The 14819-nt window shown below is 44.5% G+C and overlaps 1 protein-coding gene across 11 annotated transcripts in view; it reads left to right on the top strand.

Annotated features, from left to right (window-relative positions):
* Positions 1-14819, top strand: part of LOC111853062 (receptor-type tyrosine-protein phosphatase delta-like) — a 276305-nt gene that overhangs the window by 244798 nt on the left and 16688 nt on the right. For 7 of the 11 annotated variants that reach the window (XM_072707596.1, XM_072707595.1, XM_072707594.1 and 4 more), the window contains 8 exons: positions 166-326; positions 694-705; positions 1368-1480; positions 4689-4730; positions 5220-5317; positions 9134-9257; positions 12635-12810; positions 14691-14810. In XM_072707596.1, the coding sequence (XP_072563697.1) occupies positions 166-326; positions 694-705; positions 1368-1480; positions 4689-4730; positions 5220-5317; positions 9134-9257; positions 12635-12810; positions 14691-14810 (846 nt within the window). The remainder of the gene's footprint in view (positions 1-165; positions 327-693; positions 706-1367; positions 1481-4688; positions 4731-5219; positions 5318-9133; positions 9258-12634; positions 12811-14690; positions 14811-14819) is intronic. The other 4 variants (XM_072707597.1, XM_072707601.1, XM_072707602.1 and 1 more) reach the window with 2 other exon arrangements.

Raw genomic sequence — 14819 nt, 5'->3', positions numbered from 1 at the left:
ACTTGTGAAAGTAGATATTTTCTGTAAAACTGCTAGAAGGGCTACCTCTACCTACTGCACAGTTCCAGCATATATAAGATAAAATCTAGCTGTGATATGAAGCTCTTTCATTGAAAACTCGCCGGTTTTAACGTTTCCTCCTTGCTCCTTTATATCTCTCTACAGACTATGTACGTCACCAGTCCCTACTCAGACCCTGTGGTGTCTGCAGACATAGACCGGCAGCCAATCATTGATGAGGAGGAGGGGCTCATCTGGGTGGTGGGGCCGGTACTCGCCGTGGTCTTCATCATCTGCATCGTCATCGCCATCCTCCTGTTCAAGAGGTAAGGGGGGGGGGGGGGGGTGCAGATTCTCCACATCCCTGTCACACCTCAAAATGGCTCAGGGCGATGTGGTCCTTGGTGATGTGGGCGTACTTGGTGCCGCCCCCAAAAGAACCTCACTGCTCAGTTTGGAAGGCCTGCAAAAAAACGGAAACTAATTTTCATCAAGGCTATTGTTATGATGCTACTTATCCTCTGTTGGCTTACAGTTACTGCCAATTACCTACTTTTTTAATTAACCATGACCCAGAATTCTTAGCGAAATTATGCCGGCTGTTAGCAAGCGGCTTGTTGTCCTCCTGAATGGCGACAGTGCCTGCCAATGTAACCGCTTGCTTTGTTTCCTTGTCGCTCACGAACGGATCAGCAAACCGGACAGGTAAGGAACCCAGATGCAACCGCACCGAGATCCATTTGTTCACAATTTCAACAGCATTCAGTTAACTGCCTTTCATTTAACACTCTTGTCTTTCAGTTATGTTTAAATTATGTTAGAGGTATTTATGGGAAGAAATAGAATTGATGCATTATTTTAAAAAATTATAATTTACGATACGTTTAAGGGGCTAAATGACAGAAACAACTGTTATATCAGAGGGCATCCAGGTGCCTATAATATTCATATTAAAGAGGAAGACGCACTGTTCCCAGAAAGAAGAGCACAGGGCAGGACTACTGCATATAATACTGTTTGAGAACCCAGCTTAGTGTTTGCTGTGCTAACCTTCGTCTGGCTTAATGTACACATTGCATATTTAACAAGTCCCAACATCGTAGGGTGAAATTAGTAGTACACAGCAGTACGCCGTACCTCAGGCACTGTCTGCAGTGCTTCCGTTAACATCCTTGGCTAACGCAACAGCTAGTCTGACATCTCACTCTTATGTCGTGCCACTATTCTCGTGCAAGCTTTTTGTTTTGATTGCCAAGTCTGCACCTGACATCATCAATATGCATGCCGTAATGCCTTTAATACGAGCGCCTCGACGATTCCCGTCAGCGTTGACCCGCGTCTCTCTCTCTCTCTCTCTTCGAATCCAGGAAGAGAGCAGAATCTGACGCCAGGAAAGGAAGCCTGCCCCACAGCAAAGAGATGCCTTCCCATCACCCCACAGACCCAGTGGAACTGCGGCGCCTAAACTTCCAAACTCCAGGTCAGAGCACGACTCCCTGTCTGCCACCTGCCTACTCCCCATCTCATGGCCTCCACAGCGGGGCTCCTCTATACATGGAAGAGGAGCAGCCCTGGCTGCTCGTAAAAAAAGTGAAGGCAGAAAAGCTTCGTTAACTGGCATGAGGATATGTAACCATGAGACTGAACTGGAGGCCCCAAGCTGTATAAAGTGGGCGGGGCCAGAGGAGCACCGACTCAAAAGCTGATTGCTGATTGGTCCCCGGAGTACCCTCTCCCCTGTCGCTCACAAATTCAAAACATATCATTGGCTAATGATAATGTTAGTCCCTCTGTATGAAATATGGCCCCCTCCTAATCTAGAATCTTCGCTGCATAACAGGCTGTTATTATGAAAAAAAAACCATAACATTTATTTCCTCCTTTCATTACACTTATGGCACTGGATATTTTGCAGCGAAGAAGGTTAACGTTACCATGTGTGCTACGGCGCTGACCGCATACAGCATCGCATGAGAAGTTTATCGCAGCTTCCAACCGTATCTGTGTATTTGGCTCGTGTTTCGTTTGACTCTGGTTTTCATCCAAACCAATTTCATACTAATAAAAACCCATAATCCAGTCATCTATCTAATAAATGAACGCCTGCCATGGAAACAATATAGGTAACCGATTCATTTATATTTATATATTTATGTATTCAGTGAAAGATCTGGAGTCTTTAATCATTTTAATCATTTTGCATGGTTTGAATTTGTCAACAGTGGAATTCCAGTCGGAATTTTGCATTTCCTGGGAGAGATTCCCTGCGATTACAGAGAACCTGTGCTGGCCATCCAGTGCCGTGTGCGGTTCTGGCAGCGCCGTCTGGGTAGGGCCGTAATCCCCGCATAATCGCTCCCGGGGGAGCGTGTCGCCGGCACCGGGTCGGCCTGCGAGACTCTCGCGTCTGCCGCATGGCTGTTGTCGCAAAGCCTACGCACCGTTTTTGAGAGACGGGCGCGGGACGTGCCGAGGAGGTCGACCGCCGCGCTCACGGATTTGTCTTCCCACTTTCGGCGGGTCGCTGGCAGAGCGCCAAAGCCCCGCTCCCCACCGCTTGGAGAAAACTGCGGAGAGGAGATCACCACAGAGAAGCAGCTGATAGATGCTGCCATATGCACAGGTGTGGCAGGATATTCCGGACAGACCCTTTTTGTTTTACTGCATTATTTTTTTTTTGGGGGGGGGGGGCACAGTAGGTCGTCCATGGCGACAAACATCAGATGACTTTGCAAGGTCAGTCGCCAGTGATTTCGGTATGAGGTATCGAGGCAAGTGGGGCTTCATTGTCACACCAACCATATGCAGTGCTACATATGTACATAAAGTGCAGCGATAGACAGGAGAAAAAAAATAAATCAAGGTATGACAACATTAACAAGTCAGTTTAAAAGGCACTTTATAGTTAAAAATGTGCATGTATTAGAGCTGAGTGTCACCAAGAAGTGACCTGGGCAGGCAAGTGCCCCCTTTCGTGGCAGCCCCCATCCCTCTCCACCTCCTGCCAAAAAGCCGCTCAGTCTGCGCACCGTACAAGCTTGCGCTCCCTAGCCTTCTCGCTCCGAAACGTCTGCCTACCTCTCGTGCCGAAGCTCACCTCTCGAGCACCGTATAGGTGTTGCATAAGAGCCCAAAAAAAAAAAAAAAGTTTAATAAATAAGCCAGCCTCCCACTCGGCCCTCAGCTGCGCCCCCTCGCACGCACGTTTTTGCCCTCGGGAGTGGCTGGTATTTGCATATGACTGAGGCAAATGTCAGCGTGCTCTGCATGCCCCTGGAAATGGATCCCGAGTGCCTCTGTGTTAGCGGCACCGGGAGCCTCTTCAGGAGAGCTGCGGCCCCCGTTTTCATTAGCTAATGGCTGCTTGTGCTCTCAGCCTCGTTCGGGGATAAAAAGCAGGTGAGCGGGCTGGTATTTAAGTGAAAATGACATGATGCCCCCGGGAATGAGAGCTTTGTATCCTAGGTGAAGCACCCTCACGTCCCCCTCAGCCCCATCCGCTGGCCTCTCGTGACTCTCGGGTGTCGCTCTCACCTTGCCACGCTCCACAGCGGCCCCCCCCCCCCCCCCTCCACACTGGCAGCTCTGCTGACTCCACCAGGACTGAAGTGCCTGGCAGCCCATTTTCCACAATCACTTCAGCGCTGGCGGTATCGTCAAAGTCAGCGGTGTTTTATAAGCAGCCGGCTAGCCAGCAGGCTGCAAACAGGCTCCCTTGGCTCCTATACTCATTAGGACAGGCTAATTACGTTTCAGGTAGACTGTACAGCTAAGCGTCTAGGCTGGGAAAATGTCCTCCATGGAGGTGCAACTCCAGAGTATCCTTGTCTGTCCAGGTCTTGTGTCTTGGGACATATTTGTAGGAAAGTTGTTTGGACAGAACTGTGGGACAGTTGTTCAGACAAATTTGCATGACAGTGATTTGGAAAAAAATGTGGAAGTCATTTGGACTGATTTGCAGGACAGGTGTTTAGAGAGAATTTTGGGACAGTCATTTGGACAGATTTTTTGGGACGGTTGTTTGAAAGAATTGGTGGACAGTTATTTGGACATATTTGCAGGATGATTGGACAGATTTGCGGCATGGTTGTTTGGACGGATTTGCAGCAGGGTCCTTTGGAGAGATTTGCAGGACTGTTGCATGGACTGATTTGCAAGATGGTCATTTGGATAGATTTGCGGGACAGTTGGGTGGACAGATTTGCAAGACAGGCGTTTGGACAGATTTGCAGAATGGTTGTTTGGACAGATTTGCAGGATGGTTGTTTGGACGGATTTGCGGAACAGTTGTGTGGACAGATTTGCAAGACAGGCGTTTGGACAGATTTGCAGGACAGTCGTTTGGACAGATTTGCAGGACAGTCGTTTGGACAGATTTGCAGGACAGTCGTTTGGACAGATTTGCAGGACAGTCGTTTGGATAACATAACAGGGTTTCAGCCAGACTCCCCCTATGCAGACTCGGGTGAACATAAATGTTTGTGTTACTAACCAATAAAATGAGCGATGTGACCCAGATGTTCGGTGGAGTTTCCAGACCCCTGGTTTGTATTGTCTGACATGCTTGCCTTTTGTTATTATTATTATTATTATATATATTTTTTACTTTGTTTTTTCCTTTAATAAAAAGTCCACCACATTGCTGCAACGTCTACAATCTTTTTTTTATTCCGTCATTTTCTTTGCAGGTTCAGGTGTCTCCGGTTACCCTGGTAACCTCCATTTGTCAAGTTAGTTGGTCTTGTTTATGCACACGTTTCTCTCTCTTTCAGTGTGTTATATCTCTGTCTTCTCTCTATTTAGGCCTCTTAGTTGATATCCCATCTTCTTATTTACCGTACATTTTAGTCACATCATCCATTACAGGAGGATAGTTTTGGAATGACATAGTAATATACCATCACCCCTAGCCAATATCAGCATCAGACTTCTTAACTTCCTGCCTCTCTTACCATGCTAACTAGTTTTTGCTTGGTGTGAGTAACATTTTCCTTCACATTAGGAATGTACGCTTTGGAAATATGCTTGTTTGCTCATCAGCTTCAGTCTTCATATTCTGTGCGCATGCTCTTGCTTTGTGTGTTAGGATGCCTTAACGAAACTTTCCACATTGCCATTAGTACTCGTGCTGCTTCTGGTCACTTGTTATTTTCCTTTTGTGTCCTCTCTGGGCTACCGTAGCGTCACTCAAAACATGCTTCTCTGTCTCCTTTTGGCAGGCATGAGTACCCATCCACCAATCTCAATCACGGAGCTGGCCGACCACATAGAACGACTAAAAGCGAACGACAACCTGAAATTCTCCCAAGAATATGAGGTAGGGTGCCTTTCTTTCATTTTTTGGATCTAAACCTAACCCTAAGCCTAACCTGCTGACCCACACAGCACCATCCGCTCCCTTAAGGTTCTAACAAGGAATGATAAAAAAGAGTGATAAAACTCACTAGTAGTGTTGGTGAAGTCTTTGAATGATGCCACCGTGTTTGTTCCAGACCGCAATTAAGCAGTTACAATGCCTTAAAGTTTCAATTCCAGTGCAGTGTGATTCCCTGTCTGATCGAGAGAGTTTGCACCCATTCCTTGCCGTTCTTAACATGGGTCGTGTGAAAAGGTCACTGTCTCCTATGTGGCATGAACTCCATCTCTTCCGTAATGTGATCCATGGGGAACCGGGACAGGAGTCAGAGCCTGCTGTTGCAGCTTTGAGCCAAGTGCTTAGCCTCATTGCTCAAGTGCAATATCTGCTTGGGCAGATGGCTAAAACTATGTATGGCTTTGGATAAAAGCGACCGAAAGGGTCGGTTCCATACGAGATTACATCAACCCTTCCAGTGATGTCATCACTTGTTCATTGGACGGGAGTTCACGCCTTCCTGATGGCTAAGAGCATGATTGCCATCATATCTGTTTTCAGAAGCCAATTGTTTTCTGCATTTATGAATTATCTGTAAGACGTGGTGCCCCCCCCCCCCCAGTGCCCAGCCTTGCCAATCCTTATAAGAGAATACAGCATGGATGAAATCTGCTTCCAATAAACAGATTGCTGTCTTCAAAGACCAGACCTAATGTCATCCAGTTGCTTGCGGCAGGCAGGCCTTCAGAGCTATTGTATTCACGGCCCTGTGGCTGACCTCTCGCACCCAGTTCATGATGGGCCTGCCAACGTTTAAAAGAGATGAGATCGTGTTGTGGCCGTCCGCCAAACTGCCCGACTGTTATTGTGTCTTAAGCACATTAAATTGAAATTCAAGGTAGTTTTCATGAGGAATGGACAGCCATGAAACGAGGGCGCCTTTTATCATGAGTGATGTCATGGATTTGGCCTCTACTGATGTCTTGAGAAAGTGTGTGCTCTTATTAAGGGATCAATTCAGCTTTCTTAGCTCCATTGGCTGAGTTATGAAAGTTTTCGCCGAGGATTGTGATTTCATTTGCTCACTTAATGAAACGAACCAAGTTTTTTGTAAGCCTTGCTGCAGACAGCAGGTAAAATCGGTTCTCGAATTCACAATGAGTATGGATATTAAAGATAATCATTTCCAGCAGAATTTTCAGTTCTTTATTGTGTATTATTCTTACTGTGTAAGTTCATAAAGGATTACTTGAAGTGCTACGGTTTTCTCTGTCACAATACCTCACAGCGCGCCACATTACAAATGGAAACCTCGCCTTCTGGTTATATAAATGACCTTTTATTTATGGAGAGAGCTCTGCGTTGCCCTGCTTTCCAAACATAGGCAAAACGTTCCAGTGGCGATGGTCTCAGTCGCCCTGTTTTAAAGGCCCATTCACCCACTGACCACAAGAATATGAAGTGGCTGACATTGTAAGAAAGGATTCGTGTCAGTTTATTTCAAACACCTCTTCAAAAGAATCATGAGGTCACTTTGTTGAAAATTAAGAAATATAGAAGGAAACCACATTTTTGAAGGCAAGGGTGTGTTGGCTGCTGTTTCATGGATTGTCGAAGAATTCAAATACTTAAAATAAACAGGCAAGGGTGTTTTGGTCAGTAGATTACGTTTATGTGCCTCTATTCTGGACCAAAACACATACTGTTGAAGAACTAAGATGACATAATTTCCAGTTTGGCAGCCACAGAGCTAACAGGTTGGATGTCCGTGAGGAGAAATGTGCTTTCTCTGCAATTATTAGCTCATTTAGTTTGGTATATAAATTGTAGAATTTGGGGAAAGACGGAACGCAGAAGTAATATCCCTTTGGCCGCAAATAAGCCTTTAAATGTCAGAGGACTTCAGTCGCATGAAGCAGCGAACGGCAAAAACCAACGCGTGTTACGCAAGGAGATTTGCCTGTCCCGAGGAGCCGCGATCGGTCTGCACAGACCAGCCACGTCGCCTCTTATTCACTCTGGAGTGATTTGTAAACATCTCAGCGATGCTCTGGAGTAGACTGTTTAAAGACGCCGTTTGGCTGATAAAGGCACCTGGGAGATCTTTCGGCGAGGTCGCCAGATACAGATGTGCCTGTCCGCACCTCCAAAAGTGACGACGGGCAAAGACAGTAAATAAATAAATACGTATTTGTTGCTGTGGTATGTTTAGCTAGGGAAGGTGGTCATGTGACTAGGCCTGGCCTCTCGCCTCACCTTGGCTGGGCTGCTGGTCTGACTGATCCATGTGAATCTGTGGCATTGCTTCAGTGATCCAAACTCATACTGATCGGCTGAAGGTATATATGTGAGCCAGAAGATGTCCCCAGACAGGCTTGACCCTCTGTTATATAAATAGTTGTTGTTTCTCTAACTTTCCTCTGCAAAATAAACTTAAACTTGAGGTCAACGTATATAATATTTGCCTACTTATGCTGTAAAATCAGCAGTCGGACAATATATGTTTAACTGCAGAAACTCGCCTAAAATTCTGGGCATGGTTGATTGGCTCCCCGAGATTTTAACTTGACACACAGATCTGGCACCATGTCGAATTTTGGGCTGATGCTGATTCGGGTCAATCAGCTTGGGATGCACGAGCGCCGCGTGATCTCCGCACTGCCGCTGGCACGGAAGCGTTCGAATCAAAGCTGCTTTTGCTCAGCGCATGATCATCCGTACGCAGATTAAAGCAGAATAAGATTTATCAAAATGGTGACAGTAATGCAGAATGTGATATTTAAGAAAAGTTTTAAAAACCAGGTCACCACTGTTCTCCTGGTCTAATACTTTATGGAAATTGTAAAAAGCAGTAGGAAAATGGTAGATAATTGTATTTAATTAATCATAAACATTGAATAAAGATTTTATAAGAGGAGGACAGTTTTCATTGCTCCTACTAAAACACGGTGATATACTTTGGTGAGTGACACAGAAACAGTGTCAGGTCATGGTAATATATTTCAACTTAAAGACATTAACAAAAAAATGGGAATAATTGACTCATTAATATGTTTCACCAACTGACTCTCATTTTGAGTCCTTATTTGCAGTAGCATCTATCTCCATGCATAATTATTTTTTGAGCTTCTAACGAGGCATCTGCGTGATGCCTTCTCATCAAATCAGACACAAAATTGAAGTTGAGCCTTGAGGGGCCATCAGAATGACACAGGTTTTGCGTTGAATGTGCGTCATCCCAAAACAGTGCCTTTCTGTTGATGTTCGAAGTGTGCAGAGATGCATGTGTAATGTGGTGCGCTGTTTTTTTTTTTTTAATTATTATTATTATTCATTAAAATTCATTGAGCATTGTTGTTTTAATTAAAAACAAGTGCTTTTAAACTTATAGTTTGAACAATGTTGTGAATAAATTGGATGATTTGGTAACTACTGTTGCAGAGGTGATTCCTGATCACGTGTTTCTGAAATCTTTTCCAAATCATGCGCGAGTCATTTTAGGCTGTCATGGAAAAACAAATGAAAACCGGTTTAAAGTGTCATATAAGCTTACTAGTTGCATCACTTAAAGCAAAACATGGACTTATACGAATGCATATGTGAACATGAAAACCTCAACATTAACGCAAAGCATGTGTAAAAGTAGCTATTATAGAAATAAAAAAAAAAAACAATCAAGATTGTACCCAGAAACATATGTGATCATAATGGATCGTTTCCATATGTAGTTATTTTTGCAAATTTCAGTTGAAAGCAGACGCTTTTCTCCTTCCCTCGCAGTCCGTCGATCCCGGCCAGCAGTTCACTTGGGAGCATTCGAACCTGGAGGTCAACAAACCAAAGAACAGATATGCTAATGTCATCGCCTATGACCATTCCAGAGTCCTCCTGTCTACTATTGAAGGTAACCTCTCCTTTGGCTGTATTCCACCACAGTGCTTAGGTTTATCGTCCTCTTAAAACCTAGAGTGCTGTGCTATTTTCTCATCTCACAAACATCCCTGTCGTTGTATTGTTTTTCGTCCCTTTTGTAGTATTGTTGGCACACGTAAATCAGAGGCTTTATTTCAATGTGTCGTTACGTGGATTCCGTTGTGTTCAAAGCCCCGATTTTTATTAGCTTAAGGTTAATGTCTTACTTGATGAAAATGTCAAATTAATTTACTGGTAGCATATAAAATAAAAGAGTTTCCTCACAGGAATGTGAACTTCATTGTGTTTGGTTTGCCTGGTATACATTTCCCCATGGCTTTACAATGTAAGGACATTTTTTAAAAATCTACTTTAGGTTTTATTATGTTCTTACCGTTGATATACAGAGATTAACGTTCACCATCCGTTTTATGTGAACCTCCACCTTTTCTGTGTCACCTATATCTATGTCAGCTATATTGTTACAACGCCCCCCCCCCCCCCCACCCACTCAGGCCAGAACAGGTCATGTGACTGAAATAACAGCTGAGGTCAACTTCATTTCTCTCCTCCAGTGCTTTGGAGTGGCATAAAATCAGGCGTTCTCTCAGCCACCCCCTCCCAGAGACAAAAGTTCAACAAAAAAAAAATAAAAAATCTTGCCGCCTGTCATTATAATTCCTACCTCTTGTCACAGATGTACGTCGGTTGCCCTTCACTGAACTCTCTCAACGACAACACTGAGCTTCTGCTAACCCTTAACCGCTCCGGTTTATTGGCTTTCTGCAGGCATCTTCAGGCTTTGTGCAACAATGTAAACAATACATCTGGAGATTTGAGAGACCTTGACTGGGGGATTGGAAGCACACAGATTCCTCAAAGTGTTATTTATTGTTATTTTGCTACACAAATACGCGTAGCTCACTTCTTTCTATAGAAGAAGGGCCACTCTGTTCCGGAATTAAATCCAGCTTCTGTTTTTACATGAACCTGAGCTCTGCCGGTGGTATTTGATAATCCGACCATTTCCAGAGATCATTTTTAGCATACTAGGCGTGTGCCATGCAGTGAGCGGTAGCAGATGTTGTGGATCTGGCATGGAAATTAGCTAGCATAACATTACGTTACAAGCATGTTACGTACGCTAGTAACATGCACTGCATTCGGAATGTTTTCCAGTGATAAACTGCGGTAATGTGATATAGGACTTTGTGATTAATAGGCCATCTCCTGTTCCTTATAATCCAACCCCAATCACATGGTTTAATTCAAGATTAATTACTGATTCATGAAAGTATTTTACGAAGTTAACACGGAATTCATTAGCTTTTTCAGTATAAAATTATATTACGCTTCACGTAGTTTTCTGTTCTGATGAAGCTGTTTGATTAACAGTTTAGCTACCAAGCAGAACGATATGAAAATCAGCGTAATGATATCTGCGGTTCTGCCAAGGACATTCAGCTTTGTGGAATGAGATAAACATGGCGGCAAATGTGTGAGGAGAGGAGAAAAGAAGACAAATAAATTAAGTTTCCTTTTTATCCCATTTTCTTGCCAGAAGAGAAACATTAAGAGGATCTTAAGATGGATTGATTCCATTAACTCAACGTAAACAGAGCTGTGTTCTGCAGAGAAGGCCGCTCAGTAGCTTTTAATAGGGCCATTTGCGATTTTTGTTTATTCCGAATGTTTCGAGGAGGACCTGCTTCATGCACTTCATGCTAACTAGCATAACAATAGCATCCTGAGGATGTCAGCTGTAGACTTTCAACTTTTCTCCGAGCTTTGTTCATTCATCAGTATACGCTGAATAATGTATCATTTGTGGAAGGCCCATTTTTAGCGACTCAAAGGGGAAAATGATATTTAGATATGCAAAGTTATAACGGAATGGTTTCCTTCCACGACGCCAGACTGACAGTCGGCCCGCTGGCCCAGCGTAACTCTCCGTTTGCTTGTTGTTCTCCTGATGCAATTCCCTTTAAAGCGAAATATTCCTGCCTGTTTTAACCGGAAGCTACAGCTTAATTGTCGGTATGCCTGCCCATCAAAAAGAAAGCCAGGCTGGAGGGAGAGTCTGAGAAGAGCGTGTGGTGGCATTGTGCTCTGCTCCATCTACTGAATAATTTACCTGCGAGGGAGAGAGAGAGAGAGACTGGGAGAGAAGCGGCGCAGCTGCGGTTGTGGCTGGTGGGAGGTGAACTCCGTGCAGATGGGACTTATCTCCGCGGAGCATGTGCGAGCGGAGTGCACGGCTGCCTGCCGGCCGCTCTGACGGGCTGTCAGCTTCACTTCAGCCGTGGCTGGAAACGACCCGCCACTTTTATTCGGGTGGGGGGGGGGGGAGCAAAAAGAAAATGCCAAAATGCACCCCAGCCGAGCCACTCTTTAACGGGCGGCTGTGGCTTACAGAAGCGGCCTTAAGCTGGTCTCAGGCCGTCCTTCGTCCGCTTGCGGGCACTATATTTATCGAAGAGCAAATTTCCACAGCTCACTCAGTCCACGGAATACGTTTCAGTTTTTGTGGACCTGCTGTCATTGTTTATTTTTTCTTTCATTTTTTAGTTTATCCCCACTCCCACCACTTGTTCCCTTTCAGTTTTGTTTCTTGTGTGGGAAATGACAGTGAAGCAACTTGACTTGAATTTCACTTAGTGAGTTTTGCAGTTTTAACTACAGTTGGATTGTATGAATAATGGGTGAATTTCAGTTCCTAATACTGTAACATATGATGAGCAATGCTGGGAATTTCAGGTCCAGAAACTAGAAATCCAGACCAAGATTTTGTTCCTACCATCAATGGAGCATAAAGAGTCATTCGCAGAGTATTCAACTGGTTAGCTGAAATAAAATCTTGGTCAGAATTTGTAGCTTCTGGGCCTGAAATGCCCAACGCTGATGATGAGGAAGCCTGGTCATCGGTGGTCTCATCTCAGGCAACCAGACATGGACCGACTGAGTCTTGGAAATTTGCTCTTCGTTTGTAGCTGGCCAAGTAAAAATATCCATGCCCATGAATGAATTTTCCGACTCTCCTTTCCCTGTTACCCAGTATTTTAAGCTTTTATTGAGTTTTTTATTCGGAACCGGTTCTGATATTCGAATCCTTGTATAATCTTTGAATGCTCATTGCTGAGAGACGGTGACAGTTGTTGTATTAAAGCCAGGCTACATCTTAGCAGCCTGGGGGTGATATCGATCGCTCCGCCAGCCCAGTCTCTTCGTCCCCATCACATCTCTCTCATCTGTCTGTCATGGTTTCGCGGTCGATCCGTCCGCCGACCCTCTCCGAGTCCAAATTCGGTTACGATGCATATTCCTCTTCTCATTCAAGGGGGGCTTATTTATTTATTTTATGGCTTCTAGGGATCCCTGGAAGTGATTACATCAATGCCAACTACATTGATGGCTACAGAAGGCAGAATGCTTACATCGCCACCCAGGGATCCCTGCCGGAGACCTTCGGGGACTTCTGGAGGATGATATGGGAGCAACATAGTGCCAATATTGTCATGATGACGAAACTTGAGGAGAGGTCAAGGGTGAGTGCCCAGCTCATTGCACGTTTGCATTACTCACTTATACACTTTACATTTATATGGCACTTTTCAAGATACCCAGAGTATTTAACAGGTCAAATGGGGAGCCACTTCTGCCACCACAGAGTAGCCCCCCCATTCTGCACCAGTTCGCTCATCACACAGTAGCTAAGGTGGTTAAGAAGCAGGACCTGACCTGATATAGGGGATGATTATATGCTATTTTTTAAAATTGCTCATAAATGTTACAATTCAGGATACGTATGTGTCCATATGTCTCATACAAAGGTTCTATATCAGGGGTCTCCAACTCCGGTCCTGGAGAGCTACCGTCCAGTAGGTTTTCTATCCTCCTTGGCTTCTGATGAGCCACAGCTGTTCTCAGGTAAATACCAGGAGCAGGTGTGGTTCATCAGAAGCCATGTAGGATAGAAAACCTACTGGACAGTAGAGAAAGTCGGAGACTCCTGTTCTGTATGTGTCGGTGGTCCCAAAGTCCCGTGATGTTTCTCTCCTCTTTCTCATTCGATGCTTTCTACAGATGCCCTCTTTTTTCTTCTCCAAGGCAAGACTTTTTGCTTGCGTGACCCCACCACTTAAAGCACCTACCGTACTTACATGTCACTCCTTTGCGCACGTGGTCCTGGTTTAGCCGCTAGCGCTAAGGCCGAACCTCCACGCTAAGCCACTCTGCAGGCACTCAAAAGCTTCTCCTCGTCACGTAGCATGTTTCATAGCCGCTGCCGCATAATGAGTAATGACACAGGAAAATGCAGATTGTTCTCATAGTCACAGCTATATTTAAATGTTTATTTTAGGCACCAAAGGCTGTGGAGCACAAGAGCGCATTTTCACTTTCCTGAAAGTAATTCGTCTACTCGGGATCTATGTATGTGAATGTAAAGAGATCCTCCTCCCACACCGTTAATTTGAGACGGTCATAATCTTGCTCTCTTGCTGCTGGATGCAAATCCGAGTCCCTCTGTATTCTCTGCCTTCAGGGTTGACTATACGTGTCTTCTGGTGAATGTGGCTGCCGGAATCCGGTAGATGTTTGTCATGATAGGAAGTTCTTGCAAAATTTTGAAAGTTACATGTTTATGTTTTTTTATGTAGAAAGACATGCATTGTCCGAATGACAGAGGTCATTTATATGAATATGATTATGAATTTGCTGTAATATGGGCATTGTATTTAAGTGAAGAGGAGCAGAGTGCTCAGTAGGTCTTCTTTCCTCGATAACGAGCATTGTGCAGATAAAATAAGTCGACCGAATTGCTTCCTCTAAACTTTTTCAATAATTCAGTGTGACATTTCAACACAAAGTGCATATTTTCATTGCTTATCTTGAAAAGAGGGGCTATTGTATGTATCTTCCAGCTCACGCCGTTACAGCACAAACTGTCTTGCAAGCCTTATTTAGGACCTGGCCTTGAGGTAGCTACGTCTGTTGGTACACCATTGCATAAGACTCATAAACACCCTTAGTTTGGCTGCACCTACGGCTGTGTAGAATCATGTAATAGCGCCTGTCATTGGGCAGTGAAACAGTAACATAGCAATGAAGTGGTATTTTATTGGCTCTTCAATGGCTAGTCAAGCTGTATAGTATCTTAAATGTGAGTGCTTAAAGTAGCGTCTGTTAGGCCAATATATAAAATTTAATTTTAGCTGAATCCTTTCAGGTGTCTCCGTTTATTCTGACTGTTGGCTGGTCGATCAGTTTATGTGGCAATTTTTTCCTTGACCCTTGGACGTGAGACTACCTAGGTGTGCATGAGCAGAAACGCTAGTATTTCTTTCACTTTGTTTTTGCAGTTTTATTTTGTCGCAATAGATTTTGCATCTAATGCGATATTATATGCGATATTAAATCACCACAGGTAAAATGCGACCAGTACTGGCCAACGAGGGGCACGGAGACATACGGCCTGATCCAGGTGACGCTGCTGGACACCGTGGAGCTGGCCACGTATTGCGTGCGCACATTTGCGCTTTACAAGGTAAGGAAT

This window comes from Paramormyrops kingsleyae, chromosome 25, assembly GCF_048594095.1.
Source record: "Paramormyrops kingsleyae isolate MSU_618 chromosome 25, PKINGS_0.4, whole genome shotgun sequence".
In the NCBI taxonomy this organism is placed as follows: Eukaryota; Metazoa; Chordata; class Actinopteri; order Osteoglossiformes; family Mormyridae; genus Paramormyrops; species Paramormyrops kingsleyae.
The sequence above is the reverse complement of the archived record's forward strand: the minus strand, read 5'-3'. Positions and strand labels throughout refer to the sequence as shown.